Here is a 26,470-nt window from a genome sequence, read left to right as displayed (position 1 = left end):
TTACGGGCAGCCCCTTGCTGCTTCCCTTTTTTATTTCTCATCCATAGTGTTAGAGGACGTTGGTGCAGGTTGGTGCGATGTGATAAAAGAACTGCATTATACAGGGAATGACAAAGCATTTTGTAGGGAGGCTTTTTATGCAATAGATGTGAACTGTCATTGAACACATGCATGCTTGACCAATAGTATGTGTCTGCAAAATATAATGGATAAATTTATCATATAAGGATAGCTAGGATGAGCAGCGTGATAGTCTGAATTTTATTTAATTTGTATTTAAGACATTAAATAAATGTACATTACACAATGAGACAATTATAAGAATCTCTAAAAGGAGAAACAATTTTAGCCACATTATAAAAAGTTACAAGATACCAATCCTCAGTCTAGTTATCAACTCATCCTGAGTTCCTTCTTGAATGTGCATGATTTCGAAAACATTTATTGTGTAAAAAAAACCTACAAAAAAACCCAAAACGGCTTGCTGTAATTTGCCTGCTTATATAACAGTATTCAAATACATTCCGGATGAAACAGGATAGCAGGACATGAACCGCGCTGTAATATACAGCCCAACTTTCCAGCCAAGTGTTGTGACTCCTATTTTTTCACAAGTTTAGTTGAATTTTCTTTCCAAGACTTTTAAACTGTTGTCATTATCAGCCATTTGAGTTACAAAATGTTTTCCGAAACAGTCCTTGACTCAACTTTTTAATCACAGTATTATGAAACAGAAAACATCATAACAATAATTTATTGGACTTAAGACAGATGACAACCCTAGCACAACCTACAGTATGGTTTGGGTAAAGCAGCGTTTTGGAAAAATGGGAATAGGATTATCCTTATCAGGGTCATGGGGGGAGGGGAGCACTGCAGCCTATCCCAACTACCATAGGCTGAGAGGCGGTGTCCACCCTGGACAGTTAGCCTGGCTAACACAGAGAGAAAGATAACCATTTGCACTCACATTCACACCTATGAGTGCATTAGAATCACAAATTAACCTAACCCCACTAACTGCATGCCTTCAGACTGTGAGAGGAAGCCAGAGTACCCAGACAAAAACATGCAAAGTCCACACAGAAAGGCCCCGGCCTGGTGGTGGAGTCAAACTCAGGACCTTCTTGCTGGGAGGTGATAGTGCCGGACCACAGCGCTGCCCTGAATAATTTTCTATGTGTGTTAATTAGAATGAATATTTTCTTTGTTCCCTGATTGCAAAGACCTGCGAAAACACTTAAATTCTATTATATAATTTTACACATTTGTCTTGTAGAAAAACTGAGACGTGAACACTGAACACTGACAGGAAGTGCAGTTTCACTCTTCCAGCCCGCAACAGAAGTAGGCTGAATGCGACCCTCAAGCTAAAATGAGTTTGCCATCCCTGGTTTAGAGGGTTATTCCTGTTGGTCAACTACTTTCTTCTTCAGTTTATAGAGCATAGCACAAAGGTTGTGTGATTTGAATGTCTCTGAGTAACCACTGATGGCATGATGCTTATGGTCAGTGTTTTCACAGAGCTCGAGCTGTTTTTTTGTTTTTAACCACGAGATTCATTTTCCCACCCGAGACGTATTTACCTGTTCTCCCCTGTGTCTGATTCATCTTTGGCTTCTCATTGTCTCTCAAGTTTCAGTTCACGAAAAAGTGATGGACTCAACGTGATCAACATGCTTTTTCAGAGGAGATTAGATAAAGAGGAGCTAACTGTGAACAGGAGATGGTGATACGGCCGACTCTCTGTGGTTTCTCTTCAGGCAAGTGGCTGGGACTGAAACATGTAGGTGAGGAAAGGAAAGAAGAGGAGGATGTGAGAACTTCCTCAAACTGTTTGCAGTTTCGCTCTTTTGGACACGGTGGTCGTCGCTGGTCAAAATAGAGAAGCTGCTGTTCTGCATTTCATCTGACAAGAAATGACTGTTTACCTGAACTGGCATGATTATATGAGATGTAGCCCACAGCACATACTGTGGACTGAAGCATAGTAAGTAATGTTTATAGTCACATTTTGCTCATTTCTTTATAATCCAGCAATCTTAAGTGCGAGTTATCCCACACAGCGCATTGTACAACATTTTTTCATGTAGTATTTCTATTTTCAGTGAGACTTCTGCAACAAGGAGAAACAATGCTTTATTCTGAGTCATACAGACATATGAAGCCTTTGTCTGGGACACCCACTGTGTCCGTCACTGCTGTTTGATCACAACCTAAAAGAGAGAAGGGGAGAGGTGTTTTCTCTTCCTCTTCCTCTGCTTTGAAAGAGAAGCAGGAGGATAGAGGCAAGCTTTCTGAAACTCGCAGCAATCATTTCTCGCTCGGTATGTGCGAGACGGAGAGAATCGAAATTTAGCATCTAGGCTCATATGCTGTAAAGACATTTGCAGCGATGTTTATAAGGCATTTAGTGAGAAAAAGCATCAAGTTTGTGTATTCAAGCTTTTATTTCAGTATTTATTCATCAGAATCATATTCAGATCACCAACATTGCAATAAAACACAGAAATATCTCCAAAAAAGAGCATGTGCATAAAAAACAATCGAGACATAGAATGTAAAAAAACAAAATCATTTTAGCTTTTTTTTTTCAATTGTGTCTGTCAAAAACATTTTTCATCCAGTTTTTTGCTGACTTTTAGAACAATATCACACAAACAAGAGTAGAGCATGTACAATGGTGTGATCAGTAACACTTAAAATTTTAATATCACAGATTAGATTCTGAGTCAAACCAGAGTTACATATTTAAGCAACATTTCAAAATGATTTGTAAAAAACTAAAACATTAAATATCTGTTTGCATTTTATTTACATCGCACGTTTCCAGCCAAAGCTTCTGTCAGTCACTATTAATGATAATTTGATATGTTTTTTACATGCAATATTCTTCACAGCTTGTAGTTATTCTTGATTTTTTTGCTCTGGTAATAAACAACAAGTTCATTCGCTGCTACTCACCACCCTTCCCTAATCAGAGATGTTTGGAAGCATGCATATTGTCGTTGCCCTCCAAAACAACCACTTAGTTTTAAACAAGAAACAATGCTACACATTTAATTATCTTCTGAGTCTTTGACTCACTTTTCTTCATGTTTGTCTTCTTCACCGTTTGACCCGTAAACTCTTTGAGCAATGCGCTCGTATTTGTTTGTCTCTTCCACATCGATGGCCTTGTGAAAGTTATCCAACTTTTCTTTTCTTTGTTTTGGTTCATCTAGCTCTAGCTGATGTGCTTCTTCTTCTTCTGAGTCATATTCATATGACTGTCTACGGACCATTTTTTGGCGGCACACCTGCTCACCTAATTCTGCATCTGATTCATAGGATGTCTCGGACTCCAATAGCTGCACCTTGTTACCTCTGGGAACTTTAGATTGACCTTCTGCTACTGACTCCCTCTCAAACGTCTCATCCTCTAAACTTTCCTGGTACTTCTGCTGTTTCTGTCTCTTGCCTTCCCTCGGTTCACCAGGGGATCCCTGCCTTCTTTCCTCCAGCTCAGGGATGTACTGAGCACCTGCTTCCTCGTGGTGGTCTACTTCAGGGCTGTACTGGCTCCTTCTGTACAAACTCTCCTCATCCTCCTCCTCCTGACAGGAGCTTCCCGGGACGCTCTCACCATCAGACTGGGAGAGACGGAGGCTGGGCAGACCCGGGGGTTTCTGGGAGAGGTCAAACGGTTCCTCTTGGCTGAAGTGGGTGAGGAGGTCCATCGGGGTGGTCAGACAGAAACGCCCTCTTTGCCTAAATACTGAAATCACAGGGAGAAAAAAAAGTTACATTTCACAACAAATTTTACTAAAATACATAAACAATATACATCATCAGCAGTGTGTGCACACTTACGTCTCTCATCCAGGCCTCTGTCCATGACACCATGTTTAACCTTCATATGTCTGGTGAGGTTCCCCTTCAGTGTGAACTTGCTCTGGCAGTATAGGCATTTGAAGGGTTTGCTGTCTGAGTGGAGATGCATGTGGCCCATTAGGTTGTGCATCCTGTTGAATTCTTTCCCACAAAGCTGAAAGAGAAGAGAGAGAATACATGTCCAGATATTAGGAACTCATTAAGACCTCGGGTTTAATTTGACACATTATTAACAGTGATGCATAAGCTATGCATCCTGAATCATTCGCAAGGTTTCTCAGGTAAGTACATTTTAATCTCTTGCTTTTATTTCAAGTCATTAAAAAAAATAAGTGAATATTATGTTAACAACCCATCCAGTTGCCAATTTTCTGGCTTGAAAAGTGAAAAGGCCAAGATATTTTTGTATTAAAATTTACATGTTATCAATACAATGTAAAATTCTGAATTCGAATTTTTGCTACAATTTGAATAATATAAACACGCACAAGCATTAATACCTTACAAACCTTATAAACTATCTGCAATAAAAATAATATTTTAAGCTCATTTGTAACAGCTGCAGTGGTCAGATGAATGGAGTGATTAAAAACAAAGCATATTTCTCAGATTCAAATTCAAAGTGTAAGAATCGAGTATTAAAGGTGATACTCTAGCTTTTCATCAGTGAGTAAACACTGTGTCCACATCCAACAATAACAGGCAAGCCCTAATTACCTGTTATTTTTCTCTCTACCAGATCTCCTTTGTTAGATGACTAATTTTCTCAGATGCTGAGTTGCAGAGTTTACACGTAATCATGAATGAATGCGAAGTCTTTCAGACATGCATACATACACACATTCTTTCTCCCTCCTTCTATAGTTATTTTCCTCATTTCCTCTCTGTCTTCCCCCCTCACACACAAGCAAGGACACACACACACAAGAAAAACAGAAAGAAAAAGACAGAGAGAGAGAGAGAGAGAGAGAGGAAGCAACACTGAGACAGGGCCAGGAGGAGAACAGGGAAGGGCAACTCCTGTGCTGTCCTTCCTCTGCATTCTTTTTTATAAGGGTGGTCCTTTCCTTCAGGAGGAGAGAGGGACTGTAAACTGTCCAAGAGGACCGTGAGAAAACAGGAAGCTGCCTCCAGCAGCAGAGAAAGCGAGATGAAATCTATTTGCGGGGCTTGTTCTCCGGGGAGGCCAACGGGCCATTGTTAGAGAGGCAGTTTGTGCGGCGATATCCTTCCTATGGACAAGGAGGCTCCCACTCCCATAAGCCTCTCTGCTATCTGGTCATCGTCTCAGTCCTCAAGTTGTACCAAAAACCAAGGTCAAAACAGACAAATTCTTTAACAGCAGCTGCCACTACAAATTACAAGCCTAGTTCCTGGCTGTGATTATCAAGACTTGGTTTGTGTATCTTGCAAAAAGGGAGACACTTGCATTTTAGATGCCTTTATTTACTCCTTATAGTAAAATAAGTGAGTATTAAAGGCATAAAATGAAACTGAAATAGCAACCAGACCTGTAGCTAACAATGACCTGCTGCTTCTCATCTTACTACAGTTCGTGCCTTCTACTGATTACCAGTGAAAGTATGTATTTGCTTCATATGTAAATAAATATATATGTTTTACAGCTTGCATTTTTCTAACAGCTGTTTTATGTTTTTAAGGCCCATTTATGATGTCATGATTTGTGTATTGCTGTAAATGTAATAATAAAATAACATTTTGTCCATTACACACGTGTCTAGCTCATTAACTTAGCTTAGCAAGAAGAGTGGAAATAGCTATCCTCACTCTACCCCCCAAAAATGTTCCACATCAAGCCCTTTGCTACATGGGATTACATTTCAGTGTGATAAGATAAATATTAAACTTTATAAGTCACAGTAGATGGATTTTACTGCTTTCAGACATACCTGGCAAACTGTTTTGCTTCATTTTCTCTTTTTGTTGGAGGCCTAAACTGTGGTTTAGTGGTTGCTAACAGCAATTTCATAATGATATCCTACAAATGTGATGTTACACTTTTACCAGTTTGCCCTTTAGAGGAACACTGCTGGAAACTAGCTCAGTCATATGGTGTAGAAACACTGTGGCTCGATTTTGTTGTGATAGGGCAGGAAAGTGCTAGTTTTTTGTCATACTGATAATCCTGTCTTCACTTGGGTTGCCAGTTCTGTGGTTTTCCTGCTGAGGGGAGTGACTTTTTTCTGTGGGTAATTTTTCTATACTTCAGGAAAAAATAAGAGTATCTCTATAATTAAAAAATCTCATTTAAATGAAATAATTGATTCCGACTTCATGGACGCACATATGGACACAAAATGTGCCATACTGACCTCCAACACCTCCAGTTACTAACTGAATACAGAGCAGGTTTTGACAGGCCAGGGAGATGTCATGTCATGTAAGTTAAATTACAAATTTATATTCTTCTTCTCCTATGGACTTTGTCACTCCATAATGAGATCACCTGACAGCGCAGACATGAGTCATACTTACTGAGGCCACTAACGTGCTTTGTCATTCGAACACGTGAACCTTTGGGAAATTTGCTGTACAGAAGGCCAAAAGAAAGAGCCACATCTCACATGCCAAACTCGACCAACCTTGCATTTATAGGGCTTGATGTCCGAGTGGACGATCATGTGAGCCTTTAGAGTCTGTTTCTGGACGAAACTCTTAAAGCACATGTGGCACTGGTAGGCCCGAATGTTGGTGTGGATGAGGACGTGACGCTTCATGTTGGCCAACAGGGTGAATTCACGACCACAGATGCGACACTTGTGCTCCTTCACCCCCTGAAGAACAAGATAACGTGGAAGTAGTGGTGTGAGAAAGACGAGTCATTCTTCTGGTTTGCTTTAGAGAGGCCAGATCGTCCCCTGATAACAAATATGCCAGGCAGTGCCAGTGGAAATGCATTTACATTTATTTACGAAATATAAAATATCTATTTGATGAAACTATCGCTGCTACAGTTGTAAATATAATGGTATAAACAATAAGTTGTGCATTTTAGAGCTTGGGCATGCTAATACAGGACGTGTATAAAGGTGGTTTGTCTAAACTCTAATGCTACTAAAGAATAAAAACTGGATGTTAAGCAGTTAAAAGTAGCTTCAGTCAAAATTCAAGAGGAAACTGCTTCATGGCTGACATTTTTACTATCCAAAATGTAAACTGGGCAAGCTGATAATTCTTGGATGCCATTAAAAAACAAGAGAGAAAAAAAACTTTCAAATTTCATTTTTTAATCCTCATAAACCACCTACTTTATGAGTGAGCGTGTGCTGTTTCAGGTGGTGCGACTGGATGAACTCCATCCCACACTCACTGCAGATATACGGTCTGATGTCTTTGTGTTTCATCATGTGGTTCTGAAGCTGACTGGGATACTGGAAAGTCTTCTGGCACTCTGTACACCTGCACACACAGCAACCAACATTTGCAGTTAGCCTGCTGGAATGTCTCAACAATGTGGGAAATGCATATATAAAAATACACTTTTGTGCCAGGAGTTCCACGAATAATTAATATTGCGCAGAAAATCTGAGGCCATAGCCAGCAAGAGGTTAGCCTCATTTAAAATTAAAAAAAAAAAAATCTATTTCTTGGAAAGAATTAGTGGATGTCCCCAATGGGTGGAGCTTGAGCTGCTGTGCTAAGCCAACTAACTGCTTACTTTAAACAATAACAAGAATATGAACATAAGAATATGAAAGGAAGGAAATGAGCTCACCTGTACAATGTGGGACCTCGGTGGACGGTCAGGTGCCTCTTTAGCTGTGCCAGTGTGGGGAAGTCTAGACCACACTCCACACATACATTCTCTTGACCTTTTTCATGCTTCAGCTCGTGGGCTCGAAGCTCGCTGGGATAAGCGAAACCTCGACCACACACACTGCAGCTGGAGGTGCAGAAAAAGTGTGAATGAGCAGGAAATCTAGGCATTAAACAGCAGAAACTCTATGCAATATATTGGAATGAGTGGAAATGAAATTAAAACTGGTGTAAAGCTGGTAAAAAGTAGATTATAAGCCTAATTCTACACAGGAGGCCACTCCACAGGCTGACAAATAGTCCAACTGTATGGAAGTCTAAGGGGAAGGGAACTCAACTGCTAAGGTGATTTGGGTTAGCTTGCGATCGACATCTGTTTGGTTTCACCCCTTATTCATTACCTCCAGCTTCAGAACACCAAGATGGTGACTGCCAAGATACTCAACATCACGATGGCTACCTCTTTGACATATTGTATGTAAAAATAATTTACCTGTATGGCTTCACGTCACTGTGCTGCATCATGTGTCTCTTCAGGTGGCTGGTCTGGGTGAAGGCCTTGTGGCACACCTGGCACTTGTGGGGCCTCATTCCCTGGTGTGTGAGTAGGTGTGTATGCAGGTGGCTCAGCTGCTTAAATAGCTTCCCACACAGGTGACATCCGTGTGGTTTGATGCCGTTGTGACCCAGGATGTGTGTGACCAGGTTATACTTGGATGTGTAGGACTTCTCACACATTCGACACTTCCATCTCTTCTGGTCTCCGCCAACGTCCACATAGTAGCTGTCATCTACGTGAACATTGAGACCGAGCTTCTCAGCGCTGCTCGTACCACTTCGAGGAGCTCCTTCACGGGCGCTATGACTGGGGCGGAGGTCCTCTCTGGGGTAGAAACCACCAGGGGGGTGGTGCATGATAGGGCCAGGCATAAAGAAGGGGTAAGGGAGAAGGCTGTGGTGGAGAGGTGGGAAGTAGGGCGGGTGAAGAAGCAGAGGAGAGGGTGGCCAGATGGGGGAAGGACTGAGTGGCTCCTGTTTTACCTGCACAGGAAAATTCACATCTGGAGGTCTGTGTTGAAGCTGCAGGCTGTTGAGCTCGATCATGCCAGGGATGGGTTTTGGAGATGGAGACGGAAACGGACGAGGTGGGAGGGAAAAGGGAATGTGTGGCAGGTCCACTGTCTTCTTACTGCGGCTTTCTTCTGCCTCTTCTGCCTCCTTCTCAGGAGATTCACCTCCCTCATGGCCATCTACTTTTAAGGGAGTCCTTTTGCGTTTTTGGGATCCTTCTTTGAGGGTGTAACTGGGGCCAAGCATGGGAAAGAAAAGAGGTGGACTAAAAGCACTGTAGGCATCTCTGGTGGGTGATATGCTGGGATATCTAGCTGGAGAAAATTTGGGGGGCTGAATAAAGAGCGGAGCTGGGCTTAGGTAGAAACTGCGCTGAGATGTTTGTCTTAGCTCTTCTCGGAGGGGAGGACTTCTTCGCGGTGAGATGCTTACTCTATCTTTTTCCATCTTCTTTCTGCATGAAAAAGGAAAAGAAGTTGTTAAATATCTCCAGTAACAACAGGGAAGAAAGTATTTAATCAAATCTTTTACTAGAGGGAGTCTGTTAAAACTACTTGTGAGCTTACAAAGCTCACTTGATGATGCAGAAGGCAAGCAAGACATGACATAAAAATAAAGGGCTTTTTAGTTCTTCATATAAAATGTGGATCTTTGAAGTTTTCCTTTTAACTTTTGAGTGAGCCTGACAGTTTCATCATAATCACACAGAAAAACTGAAGCATCAAAAACTATCCCAATACTTTATCCAGTATAAAATGAATTTTCTTTCAGGAATTTACAAGAGTAAAAGTCAGGAATTGACTGGTTTAAAGAAGAGTAACAGTAACACGAAGCAAGTCCTGAAACCAGAACCATCTTCGAGTGATTACATGTATTTTCTTCTGCTGCCTTCAAATAATGTGCATTTAGACTTGCATCTGTTCTGTCCTCGCTATATCTTAGAAACTAACACGAACAACCAGTACTAATATCAATGTCGCCAACCACAGTAGAATGCAAGTCAGCAACATTGGTGTGACATCAGTGATACTTGTAACATTTACAATTGCAGGCACTATGTCTGTCTGTGGTGATGACAAGGGTGATGAGAAAATAGAAATATTTGACTAAACTACATTAAAATGACAATATTAGTCGAACTACTGACAGAAAGAAAGTGTCAGTTTGTTTGTGCAATACATGTGTCATGCATTATATCATACACATACATTTTTTATATATTTCACTTCTGGTCCTTTTAAATAAATATATTAATATGTTCTTCACATGATCCTTTTGTGTTATTATTGGTAGGATCTATTAATATCTATGATGTCTATTAATGTATGTCAGGTTAGAAATTGTTCTGTCATCGTATCGTCTGTGCATTTGAGTTAAATGTACTTTTAACTCAGTTCACAGAATCAAAATCTAGTTGGTTCTGGAATAGTCGCCAATGTTGCTGGGAAAATCAAAAGAGATGTTTGCCTTGAATGCACAGATTGCCTGATATCAAAATAAATTTGAAAGTACAAAGGCTGAACATTTTTAGTTAGTAAGGTGATTACTTTGAAGATTGCTTCTGTTTGAGATTTACCCAGTTAGTATGATGTATTTTTTCAGTGTTACATTTTCCACCCTCTTCTGTTACTATTTCCCCCATCAAGGGCTCAGTTGTAAAACTCTGGTTTCTTGCATTAAAATAGGTATTTTAGCCCTGTTCCCATTATTGACAAGATATCAGTTGTACTATTAGTTGGTGCACATTTGTGTTTTGTTTATCAGGAGATGACAAGTGTATTTCAATTAGCCTGTGAGGAAAATGTTTTTAAAAAATATATATTACATTTGTCCCCAGTATCCACTAGTTTTAAATGTTTCACACATTAACACGTATTTAATGGGACTCTTTATACACTCTTTATAAGAATGACACAATCAGAAATAACTGCTACTGACTACACAAAAAATGCATCCATCTTATCATGCTTTCTTGACATTGATGGGGGAAAACATCATAAAGGTGAAGAAAGGATTTAGCAAAAAACAACGTGGTGCAAAAACAAGCTGGTTAAACCTCAGAAATCTTAAGCAGGAACTCATATCTATGAGGGGCATTGCCATTTTGCAAAATAATACACTGTGAATGACTGGTTTGAAAATCAGTAATATACTTTCCATCATATGCATTTATTTTAATTCTTAATTTGAAAAATAGCAAGTAGCTGTCAAATAAAATCTATACAAATAAGGAAGTAAATAAACTATAAATACCTTACATTTGCTTTCAAGTTCAGTTCTTGCATGTGTTTACTTTCCACCACTGCTTACATATATTTCCAGTTGTAACATTTGGAGAAAGACTTGACAAAAGTGCATCAAATGAAACTGTGTCCTGTTTCTATTTATGACATGAAACCACTTCTCTGAAGATTCCTGAGGAAAGGAATGCAAGCGGACACACACACGCATGCACGGTGTGGCGTTGACACCCACACCTTTCAGGTTTCAACCTGAAACCTTTCACTTCTTCGTTTCTCACAGATCTTCTCCTTGTCTGAAATTAGGAAGTTATCTGTGAGAAGTTCGCCTCTACCTCCTGGCCCCTTTTCGCTTCTCCATCTCTTTTTCTCTGTGCTCTTCATCCTTCTTTTTTTTCTTTTTCTTTTTTGGACTGATAGCCAAAACTTTACTGGAGTTCACTTAAGCAAAATCACAAAACTGCAGTTTGCATCTGTATGATATAGAAATATAGAATAGATGATTGTAATGGATGTAAAGATGAAGATAGTCAGAGGGGAACTATCTTACTTCTGCATGACATTTAAAATAGTGGTGCAGATTAATTCTATTCCTGTTAACACTGTAGTGCTTATCAGTGAGAAACTGCTGAGACCTGTACCAGTCCACTGCTTGCATGACTACAGTTTCCACTTCATGTCTGTCACAGGTTACATACCTGTTGGCTTTTAAAATGTAAACATTTTAAAAATACCCAAGGCTTCAATTTATGAGTATCAAATTTTAAGAAAACACCTGCTACAGTTTCCAGAAATTTAAGGAGACGTCTTACATTTTCTCATTTTTTCTGGCAAAAACTAAAAAAATTGTAGTAACGCAAGTCAAAGAAAAAAATAGCAGAAGCTCGTAATGTGGAGGTTGTAATTCCATCACATTTTGGCATTTTTGCTTGACAAACATTTTAACTGATGAATTGAAAGCAAATGTTGATCTCAAATCAAGGATCAGCTTTCTAAGTATTTCAGCTCAACATCTGCATCCAGCTTTGCATGCATTCTTACAACACAAACGTCATAAAAGCTAATGTGACGATGAAATGAAAACCAGTGAAACTTTGACATTTAAATCCACCTCAACAAATAATTAGCATTTTACTTCTGGAAAAACATTAAAATGACACATTTCTACCAGTAAATTTCCCTTTCTCAGATACATGGATGGAAATTCATAAAAATCAATCTACAGGAATAAAAAAAACAACAACAACAACAAGATGCCAAATGCAAAAACTGGATTTTTCTGCCTCTTTCCAGGATTTTCAAAGAGCCCTAGACGCCTGCTGAAGTTTTGGGTCTCTCCTGGACATTGTCCTGCTCTTTTATCCTCTTCACTACTCTTAGTTAAGTTGCTCTGTGCAGAGACCCCAGCCTGTCCTCGCCACACCACGCATTCCAAACAATCCATTAGACCCGAAGCCCCTCCTCATGTGCCAGTCAGTGCCATGTAAGTGTGTGCTGTGTGCGGTTGCAGCATATGTCTGCGTGTGTAACTTACCAGTTGAGTGTAGCAGAGTGTGTGTGTGTGTGTGTGTGTATTTTCTCTGTGATGCTGGGGCTGAAGTGCTGCTGCAGTAGCTGCTGCTGTACCTGTGCCTCTCTTCTCTCCCTCCTGCTCGCACTGCAACTCTCCTGACAATGAGCCGCCTGTCCACGGATAGCATTTGAACTGACTTAAGAAAGAGAACAGGAACAATCACTTTGTTCTCATTTTTCAGATGAGTACCTTCGGAGAGAAGGAAGGAAGGGAGGGGAGAGGAAGTCAACAAGCCTAGTGCCTTCCTGCAGAAAAATAAGGAAACACTAGATAGACATCTCTATTTCTCTATGAAATAGGGATTTGCATAGCCTTTGGAGGAATGTGGGGAGGAGGGTGCTGATGTTTCACTTGAAAACAGCACAATTTCTAGGTTTAATAGCTGCAAAGTGACATATCATGATGGAAGATAGCAATGCTTTCCATTAATCCAGCTCAATGAGATGTATCTTAAAACTGGCTGTTTTCATATTTATAAGCAAATAAGTATCTTTTTTTAAATAGATAAAATAGAACATTTCTTGAGCTTATGAAATAAATATTGTCAAAGGTTCTTGATTGTTATGTACATGTTCATCACAGATTGCCAGGGAGACACTGCAATGTGTAATATATCACATTACAGGAGAAAAAACATGTGAGACATGATGTGTTTTATTTTCTTTTTTCTTTTTTCTTTTGAAATTGTATTTTTTCATGCATTGTGTGTGTTGCTCTGGTAATCAATTGCAGGATCACCTTAATCAGTTTTCCCATTATTTTCTCCACTTCCCACAAAACACGTGGCAGATGGAAACAGCAGCAATGAAAAATGTACAAATAGATGACATGCGTCAGCACAGCCACTAGGAGGCAGGAGTGGCCTATCTGTCTACAGTGCCACTTTATTGTCCTGTTTGTCATCATATAGCGTTTGTAGCTACCTGTCTCTGGTTGTGAAATCTGAGTAAATTAACATCCCACGCGTCTCTGTTGGCACAGAAGTTTTTGAACAATGACGATGTTAGCCGCTTTTTAATTGAGATGAGGTGGCAGTTAGTAAATCAGGAGGGAGCTGCAGTAATTGAGCTCATATCATTGAAACGGTGAAACTGTCTTTTATGAGATGTGGCCAATCATTAGCTGTGTTAATTAGCTCATGAGACCAATTAACCTCGGCCCTGGACAATGTGTGCATCAATTCCTCTGAGGAATTAAGGACTTTATTAATAGAAAGGGAAATTTTCAGGTGTGCATATGTGTGTATATACGTTTGTGGGTATGTGTGTTTCTTGCTTTGTTGTCGAGTTTGTTTACAAGCTCTGCAAGAAGCATTGCTTACCGACATGGTGGCTCAGCAGGCCAGAAATGTTCTGTCAACCTTTAAAACCAGCTTTTTCACTCTCTCCTGACCTCCCAGGGGTAGTAATAAAAAGTTGAATCCTTAAAATTAACTTTTTTTTGTTCTTTAAAAAAAAATTAAACTGGTGCTACCCTCTTGTCCCGTCCTGCTTTGAATAATTTCATCGCTGCCTGCTCTTCTTGACCTCTCTGACTTTCCTAACATCTCTAACATGCACGGTCACGCAGCAGGAGCCCTTAACTAATGATCTCCAATAGGAAGAAGCAAACCAGGCCACACAATTACCAGGCCCTTTGACCTGGCCCACACAGTGGTCAGCTTCATCTGCTAAGGTGATTAAAAAGGCCTCATTAAGGATTTCTAAGTGGCTTTTAAGTTTCTGTGTCACTCTCAAAAGGTGCTTTGGAAGTATATAAGACACACCAGCAACACCGTATGAGACAGAGAAGTCAGCAGTCATCCAAGAGCAACCTAAAGAGGAACTTGAGCTAACAAGTGTGTACATTTGCTCTCCGTGAAGCGTGGATTTTGTGGTCAGCCTTACTAAGTGTTTTTTTCTCTGTTTTTCTCTTCCATTCTTAGCAGAAATGACCGGAGCTGCTGTGTCTGTGTGCCTGCTTTTTCTCCTGTCTGTATGTTCAGCGTGTTACATCTCCAACTGCCCTATCGGAGGAAAAAGGTCCATAATGGATGCACCACTGCGCAAGGTAAGCTCAATCAGTCAGTCAATAGGTCTTTAACTTTGCAGCTTTTGAAGCTTCTGACAATATTATTAGCAAACTGGCACATGTTTCTCTTCATTCATTTATTCAGATAATGCAAAGCCTAAAGAGAGATTTAGGTGACATGCATGTGAAAAACTTGGGTCAGGGGCCAAAACCATCAGAAAGAAAATACAAACTGAGAAAGCCTAAAAATGCTTTATAAGGTAGTAAATTATGGTGACGTTCAAAGCAACACCAAAAATAATCATCTGTTTCAACCTCTAGTGCATGTCGTGTGGCCCCGGAGACAGAGGCCGCTGCTTCGGGCCAAGTATCTGCTGCGGGGAAGGTCTTGGTTGCCTGCTCGGCTCCCCGGAAACAGCTCACTGTGTGGAGGAGAACTACCTGCTCACCCCCTGCCAGGCAGGAGGACGACCCTGTGGTTCTGAAGGAGGACGCTGTGCTGCTTCAGGACTCTGCTGTGATGCAGGTCAGAAAATCCTGATGTAAATATAAGCAGTAGTAAAAGGAGTATTTTAGTCCTTTATTGAAGTAATTAATACCACTACTATTTGCAGAATAATCCTGCAAACTAAAGCAAATAGCAGAGAAGTACTATATTAGCAATATTTGCTTAAAGTACAAGACAGCAAAGTTTATAGTTTAAGCTGATCAGTCAAGCGGATTGTAATTATTATATTTACAGCTGGGTGGCTTGTTCTGTGTAAGCATACATCCTATTTTATAAGCTAATTACATCTGACTTGATAAAGGCACAGTATCTAGAGTAAACAACATGAAGTAAAAAGTATAAATTTTCCTCTAAAATGTAGTGAAGTACAATTATAAAGTGCTATAACATTGAAAAACTTTAGTGGGGGTTATCAGGTACAAGCACTTGATTGATTCATGAAATTGTGCAGTCTCTATTCCGGTCCAAGGTTCAGCATAGCTAAACCTGCAGAAGTCAAAGATTCTCTAGTGTAAACATGATGACTTTCATCCAAACCTGAAGTTGTAATCATTGTTGTTTTTTTGTTGTTTTATATAATGTAAGGAATAATGCAAGAATTATACATCTTATTCCTAATAGAGCTCTGCATGCTTTAGTATACTACTTTGGTCATGATGATTTACCTAATTTACCCTACCCTGCTCTTTAAGGGTCCATGAATACAGGTCACAAAGACTGATAACAACAGATCATAAAGTGTAGACGATGACCATTTTTGGTAATAAGTCCTTCTGATTTGTTCTTAACCCTGCCTCAGAGAGCTGCACCACAGATCAATCCTGCCTTATCGAGGAGGAAGGAGATGAGCAAACCAGCCAGTTCGATGGCAGCGACCCCGGTGACATCATCCTCAGGCTCCTGCATTTGGCTGGCCACAGTTCTCCTCATCGAGTCCACCAATGAGCTGCTCTTGACGTCAAGGTCTCACTGCAAGCTCTCGAGCTGTAGGGATTAAATGGGACTTGTAGTTCACATAGTTGTGTTTTTATGTTTGTTGTCATGATGCTGGTTTTGCTCTTTTCCCCTGCAGTACTTCTGTAGAGTGCCTTTGTCAATATAGCCTATTTTTATGTATGAAATTAGGGGTGAATACTTGTTGTGGTCATCCTGTTATCTGCATGTTGAAATAAAGTTTGAAGAGAGTATAAAGTGCTGTCGTTTTCCCTGACCTGATTAAGTCTTGTGTGTAAAATTACAGTATTTCAAACCTTCCAAATACTTTTCCTTATAAGACAGCTTGAACCGTATTAGGGCATTGTGTTTGGCAAACAAATATACAAAGCCCACAAGAGTCTTTATCTTTCAGATAATCCTCCAAAGTATCTCTGGCAAATTCAAATGATCCCCACATGATGGTGTGTGTGTGTTTTTGTGGCAACTCTGGTGACACAATATCCCTGTTGCAACAGTTGGGACTATTATCTCATAGGCTGTTCACCTTTGATCTAATTTTGTTTCGGTTAACTTTGCAGTCAGTCCACTTTGGTTCTCTGTGTCCTTCTATGGGCATGCATAGAAGGGCACAGAGCATGCAACAAAGCAGTAAACAAATAAACACAGCATGCTGAAGACTTTTGTCTTTTATCTCTCTGCCTGCCCATCTTTTGCGAGCAAGCTGGAAGTAGTGAAGTAGGGACTTTCCTTAATTTCAGGCACCTGAGGTTAAAGATTGATCCGCTGTAGCTTGAGAATATAAAAGAGGCAGATACTTTCTTTACCTTCACTGCCTGCCAACATGTCTTTCTCTGGAAAATACCAGCTTGAGTCTCGGGAGAACTTCGAGCCTTTCATGAAGGCTGTTGGTAAGAGTTGTGCAAAACTAATAAGCTTCCTGCACTGAATGAACTGAAATAACAATTTATCTGACCAATGCTTTCCAAACTTTTTGCTTTCTGCCACAGGTTTGTCTGATGAGATCATTCAGAAAATCAAAGATCTTAAGAGCACCTCTGAGATCGAGGAGAATGGTGACACCTTCAAAGTGACATTCACAACTGGCGCAAATGCCATCGTCAGCAATTTCACTATCGGACAGGAGGCTGAACTACTGTCACCCACTGGAGAGAAAGTCAAGGTAAGCCAAGATACTTAACTTAATTCTACAGGAAACACAATTATGACAACTAAAACACTTATAACGCATTTGGTCTGCATTAAATGTTATAGTTGATCACTGAGCCTAATCTTCATTTATCATGCTTGTTGAAGGGGGTGGTTCAGCGTGAAGGCAATAAGCTGAAGACCACCCTGAAGAACATTCTGTCTGTCACGGAACTGGTGGATGCAAACACACTCGTTTCAGTAAGTAGTTTTTCTGACTTTCTTTTCTTTAAAGTCTTCCTTGTTGATTAACTAGCTGGTATTTAATGCATTTTGTTCTTCTCCTTGTAGACACTGACTCTTGGAAACATTGTACACAAGACGACAAGCAAACGCATGTAACTTTCTATACATGATAATAAAAGGAGGGTGAAAAAAAGCAACTGTGTCATGGTTTGACTTGTATGTGTTCAGCAGGCTGTTGTTAAATGCTTCATTTGGGTTTACACTGAACAAGCTCCAGTTCCTCAGCTGGTTTAAAAAATACTCCCAACTAGTTAATTTGGGGGCTTTTGGTTTCAGAAATTTCGCTTGCTTGTGGGTTTTAATAAAAAAAAAATTAAAAAAAAACTTTATTTAAACAAATATAAGCAGTAACATGGTAACGGTAATAGGTTCCCAGTTGAAAAAGGTAAACAAAGTGTGGGGAATACATAATACCAAGAGGTGAAGTGGAAAAATCAAAGGAAAAAAAATAACATAATAACCTGAAATTGACAAGAACAGTCAAAAATTAGTTTAAACCTTTACAAAAAATCCTGTGCAGAAAACGTATTTCGTTTAATTGATAATGCAGTATTTGTCTAATAATTTCCACGCCTTATGTAATATATGAGGCTTACAGTACATGGACTTGAAGTGTATTTCTAATTTGTTGGGGCAAAGGTGAAAGTTGATGCGATTGTGACATTTTTGCAACTTTGTCAGACTTTCCTGCAAAATGTGGAGGCTGTGAAGAGTTAAGTATAAAAGATGCTTTCATTGACGATGTCTACTTCCTAGTGAGTGGTAACAAATAACTTGATGAATGTAACCCGGGATACTCAAAGACCTTGCTTGAATCTAGCTGAATGCTGGCACAACACTAGAATGTCTGGCTTTGTCAAAAATGGAGATTTAGGAGACTTTGAGGCACTTTGAAGCTGCACTGTAAATATTTACAGCTTACAGACAGGAACTTAGTTAAAGCCCTTATACCAAATTTGGCATCCAGCTTACGTTGGTGATTAGCCCAGGATCTGCAAGACAGTTAGATTTTTTTTTAATTTTTATAAAATAAAACTATCAAAACATCAGTGTGCATCTTTATCTGTGCAGTCAAAGATCAGTTAAGCTAGCAACATCTTCTGGTAATGTAAAACTTTACACTGGGTTAAAGTGCGACATACTGTCATTGCATTTCTTGTACTCTATCTTTTGACCTTATGTAGTGTCACAGCAAACACCAAAGGATGTGGGTCTATTTGATGTACAGGTGCACTAACTTAAGCCTGTTTTGTTTTTGTTTTTTTAAGTTTTATGAGGGCAGAGATAGTAGTGCTTTTTACTTTATAATTCACTCCTGTGGTTGGATTTTGCATCTTCAAAGCAAACTCACAAGGTCAAGACATCTTTTTTAATGAAAAGACATATTTCCCTGAAAAACTAAGTGATGCAGAAAATGGTCATGTGACTAAATGGCTAGGCTAACATCAACACTCTGAAAGCTGTTAACAGTAAACAACAGGGTGGGGCTCTCCTGATTGCTGTCATGTGATCACTTCCTCCGGTGGAAGAGATTTTTGATTCCCTCCTCCACAGACTTGGGCTCGTGCATCATGGTCATGGGTTTGTTCTTCAGAGCTGCCTCTCTCATACTGTGATAAACATACTCATTCTGTTTGAACATCCTCAGCTCCATCTCTGTCTGAATGCGCATCGCCTGTGAAGAAATCAGAACAGAAACATCAGCACTCAGTGGGCCAGGAAAATTTTTATTTCTATTAAAAAGTTTAAGGAGACCTAATTTGAATAATTTTAAGGTGACGCTTACATCAAGGTCCTTAGTGATGGGATGTGTTGGACCATGGGTAACCATGAGAATGGCGTAGGCCTTGCAGATCATCCCATGTGCAACCTCAATCTGCCCAGCCTGCCAGTGGGTCACTCCTGCTCTCATGGCAGCCATACCAAGAGCAGCATTGTTCGGGTGGTACAGCTTCCTGTTAGAGGGATGAGACTCGATTTGTGTTGTGTTTTTAACCTTTTCAAGCTGACAACCTGTTCTTTCTATCAACATTAGATAAATTATGCTCATGGGTATAACAGGAAAATCCTCTGTATTTTCACACTTACATGTATCCCTCCACCATCTTCCGGGCGTAATCTGCAGCATCATCAAAGTACTGCAGGTAAGCTTGAACCTCGCTCATTGTGCTCCACATCCTCAACAGGTAGATGTGAGTGTCTGCCAGAACCGGCTCTGTCTTCTCAATGCACTCCCTGCAGATTTTCACAACCTGAAGAGACGAACCGCAATAAGAAAGATTACACAGTATCAAAAAAAAACTTTTTTTTTTTCATTTAAGTGATTTGATACAATACCTCATGGTAGTCACCATTTAATCGAGCCTTTTCCATCTTCTCTAGCATCTGAAAGCAATAATCTGTTGCCTCTTTCACTTGTTCCTCTGAAGGCTAAAACATTGGACAGATTTTGGGTCAAGTATTAAAAAGTGACAAAGAAATGTGCGGAAAAAAAATGTTTCAGAGTTATTTAGGTAAGACTGCAGGTAAGACTTTCTAGAATTATAAAACAGAAAGTCTGGTTATTTTTATCCCTAAAAGGACCTTTGACCTGCTGGTGACACACACAGGATGTTTGATTACAACAAACAAGATTTACTTTGTTAGAATTTTAATTACGTTTCCACATTATTATTATTAGGTAGCCAATCTGGCGCTTCAAAATAGATGTGGCCAGTTTTTCAGACTTATCCTGTTAAACACAGAAACTCCTTAAACATTTTTTTGTGCTAATAGCTACTGGCAAGTTATTTATAACTTGTGACACACCCGTGTATAGTCTATAAAAGCACACAGAGCACATTAGTGTTACAACAGCAGTACATAGATTCAGATTACATCTAGCAGTGTCTCTCACTTCTGAGACTTTCAGTGATGTGACAAACATTTATGTGTATTTGGCACTGAAAGCTGGATATAAACTTTATTAAAAAATAAAACAGAAAAGAAAGTAAGTAATTAAAATTAATCAGCAAATCAAGTTGAAATTGGTTATTTCTTCTAATAGCTGTTTCTCAAAAGCAGGTTTGAATGCACAGAAGACTGAATCCACTTGAGACTTATCTTTGCTTAAAATAGTCTCTGTGTGACTGCTTCTCATGTTTCTCGCCTGTTCTTATCAGTTCTAAACGCAGTGGGGGGTGTTTGGTTAAACTGGAGACAAGCGAACACTAACCTTGACTCCGTCCTCTTCCCTTCCCCCAATCTTCATGTCATCTTTAATTCGGTTCTTGCAGTCCTCACACGTGCAGTCAAAGAAATATTGTGTTTTCAGCAGCCTCTGTCGCTCCTCTGACAGATTCAAGAAGTCCACATAGGCGACTGTCAGCTCCTCGCCTTCTGCAATCTTACCCAAAGCACGCAGCTCGATCCTGGGGATGAGAATCACAGTCAAACACGAGCAGAGATGTGGAAACACATGCTTTGTGATTGAGTTTGCGATGGTGAAATCCTGTTCCACAGCGTGGCTTTCAGTCCAGTTGAAGGACTGATCCTTCAACTGAGTGAGATATTAGTGAGTGTCGGTTTATTTCTGGGTGGCTGTAGCTCAGGTGGCAGAGCAGGTCAGCCCCTAATCAGAAGGTCGGTGGTTCGATCCCAGGCTGCATCCTGGCTGCATGCCAAATATCCTTGGGCAAGATACTAACCCCGTGTTTGCCTACTGGTGGTGGTCAGAGGGCCCGGTGGCGCCAGCCTCGCCTCTGTCAGTGCGCCCCAGGGCAGCTGTGGCTACAATGTAGCTTGCTATCACCAGTGTGTGTGAATGGGTGAATGACTGAATGTAGTGTAAAGCGCTTTGGGGTCCTATGGACTAGAAAAGCGCTATACAAATGCAGGCCATTTACCATTTCACACAGCACTTAAGTGGCAAAACATTTCACGTATATCTGGTTCATTTTCTTTAATTTGTTGTAAAGTTAGTTTCAATTTCAGTCTCCTTGCATAACATGCAAAACTGTAATAATCGGTTTTATCTAACAAAAAGGTTGTATTTATATGAAAATGCTCTTTTTGTCTTATTTTACTTTGGTGTTATGCTGAGTTAAAGGTGAAACAATAAGGAAAATGTGGTATAAAAGGTAGAAGCTACTACTACACTCACACACGGCAATCTGTGTTGGTGTGACGGACAGACGCACAAAGTGACACACCAGCTGCATTCGAATAAAACTTTGTGTGGACACGACAAAGGTTTTTTCGGGCGAAGAAATATGAGATAAGAAAAAGTTAGCAGCCTTTTGTTACACTAAACAAGCCATTTAAAGGGTTAGAGCATTCAAGTAGCACATGTGAACATGTATTGAGGTGATATTCGAGTCACATCAAACATGCAGTGCTCACCACAGAACACTGCTCGCTGATAAAAAAAATTTTTACAACAGATTGTTAAGTGTAATGATTTGTTTAATGACAGAGTCTAAAGGGTGCTCTAATAATAAACTTCAAAGGCTCAGGATGAGGCAACGCACCTCCGTTGAGAATGAAACATAGTATTCACAGCCGATTGACTGAAAGACAAACAGGAAGCAGTTTTACACCAAGTGACACCCAACACACACACATTCACACGTAACAGCACATAAACGTGCACAGAAGCTCTGAAAACGTTAAGTATTTTTCACTTTTTAATCAATTTTGAGGAATTTGGAGCTGTAGATAACAATGAGTTGTCATGAAGAGTATTTTTTGTTAACTTACTTGCCGTGGTTGAGGATTACGGTGCAGTTGGGCCAGCAGTCATGGTTCACTAGACACAAGTTGGGGAAAAGACCAACTCCTACTGCCTGGAGACCCCTCTGGTCACTCACACTGAAGCCGTTACAGTTGATCTGGAAAAAAAGGCAATCTTTGATGTGAACATGCATACATGTTGTCCATATAAGACTGCTACAGGTAAATAAAACAAATGTAAATATTCAAGGCTGCATGGCAGCTGTGAATCAAGGCATTAAGTGCAGAAACAGTGTTGTCTCAGGTGAACTGTCTTATTTATGAATAAGGTTTTCCTACTAAAGACTTTACTTTAAAAAAAACTAACAAATATATGTTTTAGTCATTTAAACGCACCACTCCAAATATGTGTGAGATATCATCAATTGTGTGCTGTTTGCTGTTATGGGGCCAGTAGTCCAGGAAGTTGTGAATGTCCACTTTCAGCTCCTTCAAGTCGTCCTCTGGCATGTCGGCAATGTGGTCCTCCAGCTCGTCCAGCGTGGTCAGCTGCATGTCAGACACCGTGCTCCCCTCCTTGTCGAGGCGCCACATAATGCGGGCCACCACACTGACCACACAAATGAGCAATGGAGAAATGGACGTGTAAAGTCAAATCCACATTATCTTTAAATTACTTTTGAAGTGTATTAACATTTACTGCTTTATAGCATACAAGTGCCTATTTAAATTACACATTTGTTGTCCTATAGTAAGTAATAAAGACTAGCCAGTCTTTTTTATAGCACTTATTTCCCTTTCCATCCACTTACCGGATGTTCTCATTTGGTACTTTGCCATAAGCTTTGATGGCGCTACATTCTAGCTTGTGCTCTGCCCAGCCTGCACGCTGGCAGGTTCGGTCACAATAATGTGCAAATTTACACTGGCCGCACCGCTGCAGCTTCTCTTGTCTTCGGAAACAGCTGTGGCAAATACGCTCTGCTAGACTGCAGAGGAAGAGAAGAAAGAAAACAAGGATAGGCGTCATAATTTAAAATCTGTAGCACACGCATACGACACTCAGTTATCATTTAAAGAGCAGCACTTGCACCTGCTTTGATAGTTCACTCTTTCATGTTTAACTAAAATTGCACCAATAATAATTAGTGTTCACAGCTTTCATCAGTGAGTTGAAGAAGTACTAAAAACACTAATACAAGTGGACTTTGACCGGAGATTATTTTGACCCATTTAGTTAACTGTTATAAAACTCATAATGATTGCTTGTATGGAAATTAATACTAGGATAATCTGCACTTCTGAGATAGAGAAGAACTGATATTAAGGCAGTCAAGTTTGGCATTGTGTGTTAGAAGCACAATTTTAAAAGTACTGTGCACTTAAATTCTTGTTTAGAGGCTTTTAGAAACATTAAAATGTAATATTTTGAAATTATAATGTAGGCTAATGATGGGTAATAAAGCAAAAATTTGTTTTGCTATTAAGTCTATGATACAGAAGCAGAAACCTCTGACTACAGCTGTCACACAGTCCACCACAAACAACACTGAAAACAAGACATTGTGTAAATGTGGACTTTTCTTCAGATTCTTCCACATAGTTAATGTTATGAGGGTTTGCTTGATAAGGCTGAGTCGCTACAAGTGGCAAGGCACCATACTCTAAGGAAACTGCTTTTATTCCACTAAAATAAGTAAAAATCAGCAGTATAGCTTTCCAAAATATAAAAACACAACGTGCTCTGGTTAATTTCTAATTACAGACTAACAAAAGGCCAGAAAATCCATTATTCACATGTTCAAATATCCCATAAAGACTGCATTTGAAGGCATCCCTATCAATGACCATCCACACCCACAACTTACATCCTCACCTTACCTGTCAAAGACAACAGCTGCAATACTGGCCTCGGAAAAAATTACATCTCCTGCCCAAAACTCCTTTGTTGCCTTTAACCCTCTCCCCTTCCCAGGCGAGTCAAATATTGCCACGGTCTCCATTGTAGGTGCGCCGGATTCTGAGACTCTGGTGAATGGATGATGGTCTGAGTGGATGAGAGAAGACTTAGTGTAGGACCTCCAATCTGTGCCTGTGTTCTTCAGTGACTGTACATTCCTCACCCAAGTTACTAAAATAGCCGAGCACCTCTTGAACTGTACCAACAGATGCAGAAGACGGGTTGGTTGGTGTTTTGTCTCTTTAGTTAAGTGAGAAATTAAAAGTCTTCAGCGGGCAGGCTTGTCAATAAAACCAGTTATCTTTGTGCGAAAGTAACACAACTGAAGCTGGTTGTCATCTGTGAGATGTCTTCAGCTTTTACAATTTGTCACATTTTTTGCTTTACACTGGCAGAAATCCCCTGACCCCTGATGTTGAGTGTTGGTAGACGCCCTCTCCTTGAGGGTTATTTTCGTCCTTCAGTTGTGACTGTCTGTCAGGAGTCAGTTGTGACGTTGAACAGCTGCGAGAAGCTTGACAGGAACAGAGTTGCTCTATCTCACTGCCTCTACTCTGTTCTGGTGCTTTCTCTATCATGCTGTTCCTTTCCTGCGCTCTGTCTCTCTCTAACTGCATGTTATGATGCAACAGAGCAGGAAAACTGTCACTTACACACTGTGAGGTGGGAGGCATCCACCTGCTGAGGGCCCCCTCAAAGAAAGTCAGATCATAAAACTTGAATATCCAGTTAAGGTCTCTGTATACATACACTCTCATGCTTTCATTCACCAAACTGTCACAAAACAGCAGAAAAGTAACACAGCTTTCCCTCCCTGTTTCACTCAGCTGTTCTTTTATGCTCAGATCAGCTGTGAAGCTGTAAAACAGCTGCTGTTCATAAGCAAAGCCCAAGTATAACTCTCTTTATTTCCAGCAGGAGTTTCCCAGAGTGAGCTGAAGTGACCACAAGGATAGCGGAAGTGTTCAGAAGACAGACCACCTGGATGGACAAGAGACAGTTTCTTTAATTTTTCTTTTATCCCCTATCAATTTAGGAAGCCCTCTACTTACTTGGTTCACCCATTCTGGACTCTGGTTTTTAAAGTAGATGCCTGACATCTTGACAAATTTCTGTTATGATATAAACAGGGATCATGAAGAAAATGCATATTTTGCCATCTTGAAAGAAGCATGTGATATCAATGTTCTTCTGCTTATTTACTGTTTTGCAGAACATGGAGTGAGAGCCGACATACCCTGGACAGGCCACCACATATTCACAGCTATAGCCCATTTAAAATCAGTTAACCTAAAGTCTATGTCTTTGGATTGTGGAATGAAGACAGAGAAGGAGAACTCCACAAAGAAAGGCCCCAGTTGGTCTGGTGGATTCAAACCCACAACCTTTTTAACGTGTTAATCATTGCACCATAACCCAACATTAGCAGACAAAAAAAACTGCATATAATTCTTAATTTGACCTCTAAAAATCTAATGTGGACTCTGTATCATCTTCTTCTTCTTTAACAACCTAAAAATGCAGTGTTAAAGTGCTAAAAGTTACATTTTAATGTGTTAATAGTAATCTAAGGAAGTTCATTTGTATCTCACAGGTTATTACCTCTTGTTTGCAAAGATATTAACATGTCTTTATTTTTTCTGGGGTTTGACATTAATGCCTTCTTTTGAGTCAGGTGACCGGTATAACAAAGGAAAAGTAAAGGGAGACAGCAGAGAAATAAAATGCATAAAATTAAGTTAAGTAAACATTAGCGCATCGTGGTGGCTAAAGGAAGAACATGCCTCAGTTGAAAGCAATGGTGCTCTCAGCTTGCAGCTGTATTGCAGCTGCGAGATTGAGTGCAAGTGAAAAAGTAAACACTACTGCCCCCTCATGGAAAATGAAGCAAATACAAGAGCACTGGGATGTTTTTCTTTAGAGATTTGACATTTCAAGGTAAGATTCTACTATCCTGCATGAGTAAGATTGGTAAGTGAGCATATGACATCAAAGGCCAACACTATACTATAAGTATCCGTAGCGCCAACTAACCTAAGTGTCTTAAATTCACTAGATAATTACTTTAGATACTTACTTAATTATTTACTACCTGTACACACATCTACACGTGGTGTGGTAAGCTTGCAGTTGTTGATTAAATTAACTTATTGCCTATTTGTCGGTCACAGCAGGCATTTTAGACAAAGACGCAACCAGTCGTAATAAGGATGTGGTGAATTTATTTAGTGGAGCTTCACCTGCCACAACAAGTCAAGGCATAACATGCAAAAAAGGGAAAAAAAATCAAATTGCTTTCAGGTACACAGAGTGGCCACTTTTTGGAGTTTTGAATTCTCTCTGTATGATTTGTGCCTCCA

The 26,470-nt window shown here is 40.0% G+C and overlaps 4 protein-coding genes across 11 annotated transcripts; 2 read left to right on the top strand and 2 right to left on the bottom strand.

Annotated features, from left to right (window-relative positions):
- Positions 1–2,431: 2,431 nt before the first annotated feature.
- znf366 (zinc finger protein 366) lies at positions 2,432–12,728 on the bottom strand. 4 transcript variants are annotated; one of them, XM_026186191.2, is made up of 7 exons: positions 12,588–12,728; positions 8,144–9,175; positions 7,610–7,777; positions 7,143–7,293; positions 6,477–6,668; positions 3,853–4,027; positions 2,432–3,757 (listed from the first exon to the last, which is right to left on the bottom strand). In XM_026186191.2, the coding sequence occupies exons 1-7, from the start codon at positions 12,659–12,661 to the stop codon at positions 3,084–3,086; spliced, it is 2,466 nt and encodes an 821-aa protein (XP_026041976.2). In that variant the 5' UTR covers positions 12,662–12,728; the 3' UTR covers positions 2,432–3,083. The 4 variants fall into 4 exon arrangements, with proteins under 4 accessions (XP_026041976.2, XP_026041978.2, XP_080165420.1 ...); XM_026186193.2 differs by having other exon boundaries at positions 12,496–12,642; XM_080309294.1 differs by lacking the exon at positions 12,588–12,728 and adding an exon at positions 10,975–11,138.
- Positions 12,729–14,057: 1,329 nt separating this feature from the next.
- On the top strand, positions 14,058–16,243 carry LOC113032990 (isotocin-neurophysin IT 1). Of its 4 annotated transcripts, none has more exons than XM_026186203.2 (4): positions 14,058–14,208; positions 14,462–14,583; positions 14,866–15,070; positions 15,852–16,243. In XM_026186203.2, exons 2-4 carry the CDS (start codon positions 14,464–14,466, stop codon positions 15,995–15,997), a joined length of 471 nt encoding a protein of 156 aa, XP_026041988.1. In that variant the 5' UTR covers positions 14,058–14,208; positions 14,462–14,463; the 3' UTR covers positions 15,998–16,243. The 4 variants fall into 4 exon arrangements, with proteins under 4 accessions (XP_026041988.1, XP_026041987.1, XP_026041986.1 ...); XM_026186202.2 differs by having other exon boundaries at positions 14,115–14,371; XM_026186201.2 differs by having other exon boundaries at positions 14,115–14,371; positions 14,459–14,583.
- A 232-nt stretch (positions 16,244–16,475) lies between these two features.
- Positions 16,476–17,764, top strand: LOC113032992 (fatty acid-binding protein, liver-type). Its single transcript, XM_026186205.2, has 4 exons — positions 16,476–16,896; positions 16,996–17,168; positions 17,303–17,395; positions 17,486–17,764. Exons 1-4 carry the CDS (start codon positions 16,830–16,832, stop codon positions 17,534–17,536), a joined length of 384 nt encoding a protein of 127 aa, XP_026041990.1. The 5' UTR covers positions 16,476–16,829; the 3' UTR covers positions 17,537–17,764.
- Positions 17,765–18,795: 1,031 nt separating this feature from the next.
- smyd1b (SET and MYND domain containing 1b) lies at positions 18,796–24,452 on the bottom strand. Of its 2 annotated transcripts, XM_026186197.2 has the most exons (10): positions 24,032–24,258; positions 22,963–23,139; positions 22,547–22,760; positions 22,178–22,308; positions 21,949–21,987; positions 20,655–20,850; positions 19,778–19,870; positions 19,529–19,692; positions 19,227–19,395; positions 18,796–19,115 (listed from the first exon to the last, which is right to left on the bottom strand). In XM_026186197.2, the coding sequence occupies exons 1-10, from the start codon at positions 24,151–24,153 to the stop codon at positions 18,951–18,953; spliced, it is 1,470 nt and encodes a 489-aa protein (XP_026041982.1). In that variant the 5' UTR covers positions 24,154–24,258; the 3' UTR covers positions 18,796–18,950. The 2 variants fall into 2 exon arrangements, with proteins under 2 accessions (XP_026041982.1, XP_026041984.1); XM_026186199.2 differs by lacking the exon at positions 21,949–21,987 and having other exon boundaries at positions 24,032–24,452.
- Between the last annotated feature and the right edge of the window lie 2,018 nt (positions 24,453–26,470).

The sequence above is a fragment of the Astatotilapia calliptera genome, chromosome 12, assembly GCF_964374335.1.
Source record: "Astatotilapia calliptera chromosome 12, fAstCal68.1, whole genome shotgun sequence".
Lineage (NCBI taxonomy): Eukaryota > Metazoa > Chordata > Actinopteri > Cichliformes > Cichlidae > Astatotilapia > Astatotilapia calliptera.
The sequence above is the reverse complement of the archived record's forward strand: the minus strand, read 5'-3'. Positions and strand labels throughout refer to the sequence as shown.

Bases quoted from the DNA above. Each gene is read 5' to 3' on its own strand.
- LOC113032990 (XM_026186203.2), top strand. From the start codon at position 14,464: ATGACCGGAGCTGCTGTGTCTGTGTGCCTGCTTTTTCTCCTGTCTGTA. The intron at 14,584-14,865 runs GTAAGCTCAATC...TTCAACCTCTAG, and splicing joins TGGATGCACCACTGCGCAAG to TGCATGTCGTGTGGCCCCGG. The intron at 15,071-15,851 runs GTCAGAAAATCC...ACCCTGCCTCAG, and splicing joins AGGACTCTGCTGTGATGCAG to AGAGCTGCACCACAGATCAA.
- znf366 (XM_026186191.2), bottom strand. From the start codon at position 12,661: ATGCTATCCGTGGACAGGCGGCTCATTGTCAGGAGAGTTGCAGTGCGA. The intron at 7,294-7,609 runs GTGAGCTCATTT...CTGTGTGTGCAG, and splicing joins CGAGGTCCCACATTGTACAG to GTGTACAGAGTGCCAGAAGA. The intron at 6,669-7,142 runs GTAGGTGGTTTA...CTTGTTCTTCAG, and splicing joins AGCACACGCTCACTCATAAA to GGGGTGAAGGAGCACAAGTG.
- LOC113032992 (XM_026186205.2), top strand. From the start codon at position 16,830: ATGTCTTTCTCTGGAAAATACCAGCTTGAGTCTCGGGAGAACTTCGAG. The intron at 16,897-16,995 runs GTAAGAGTTGTG...TTTCTGCCACAG, and splicing joins GCCTTTCATGAAGGCTGTTG to GTTTGTCTGATGAGATCATT. The intron at 17,396-17,485 runs GTAAGTAGTTTT...TTCTCCTTGTAG, and splicing joins ATGCAAACACACTCGTTTCA to ACACTGACTCTTGGAAACAT.
- smyd1b (XM_026186197.2), bottom strand. From the start codon at position 24,153: ATGGAGACCGTGGCAATATTTGACTCGCCTGGGAAGGGGAGAGGGTTA. The intron at 22,309-22,546 runs GTGCGTTTAAAT...CTTTTTTTCCAG, and splicing joins TCTCACACATATTTGGAGTG to ATCAACTGTAACGGCTTCAG. The intron at 19,693-19,777 runs GTATTGTATCAA...TCGTCTCTTCAG, and splicing joins TAAATGGTGACTACCATGAG to GTTGTGAAAATCTGCAGGGA.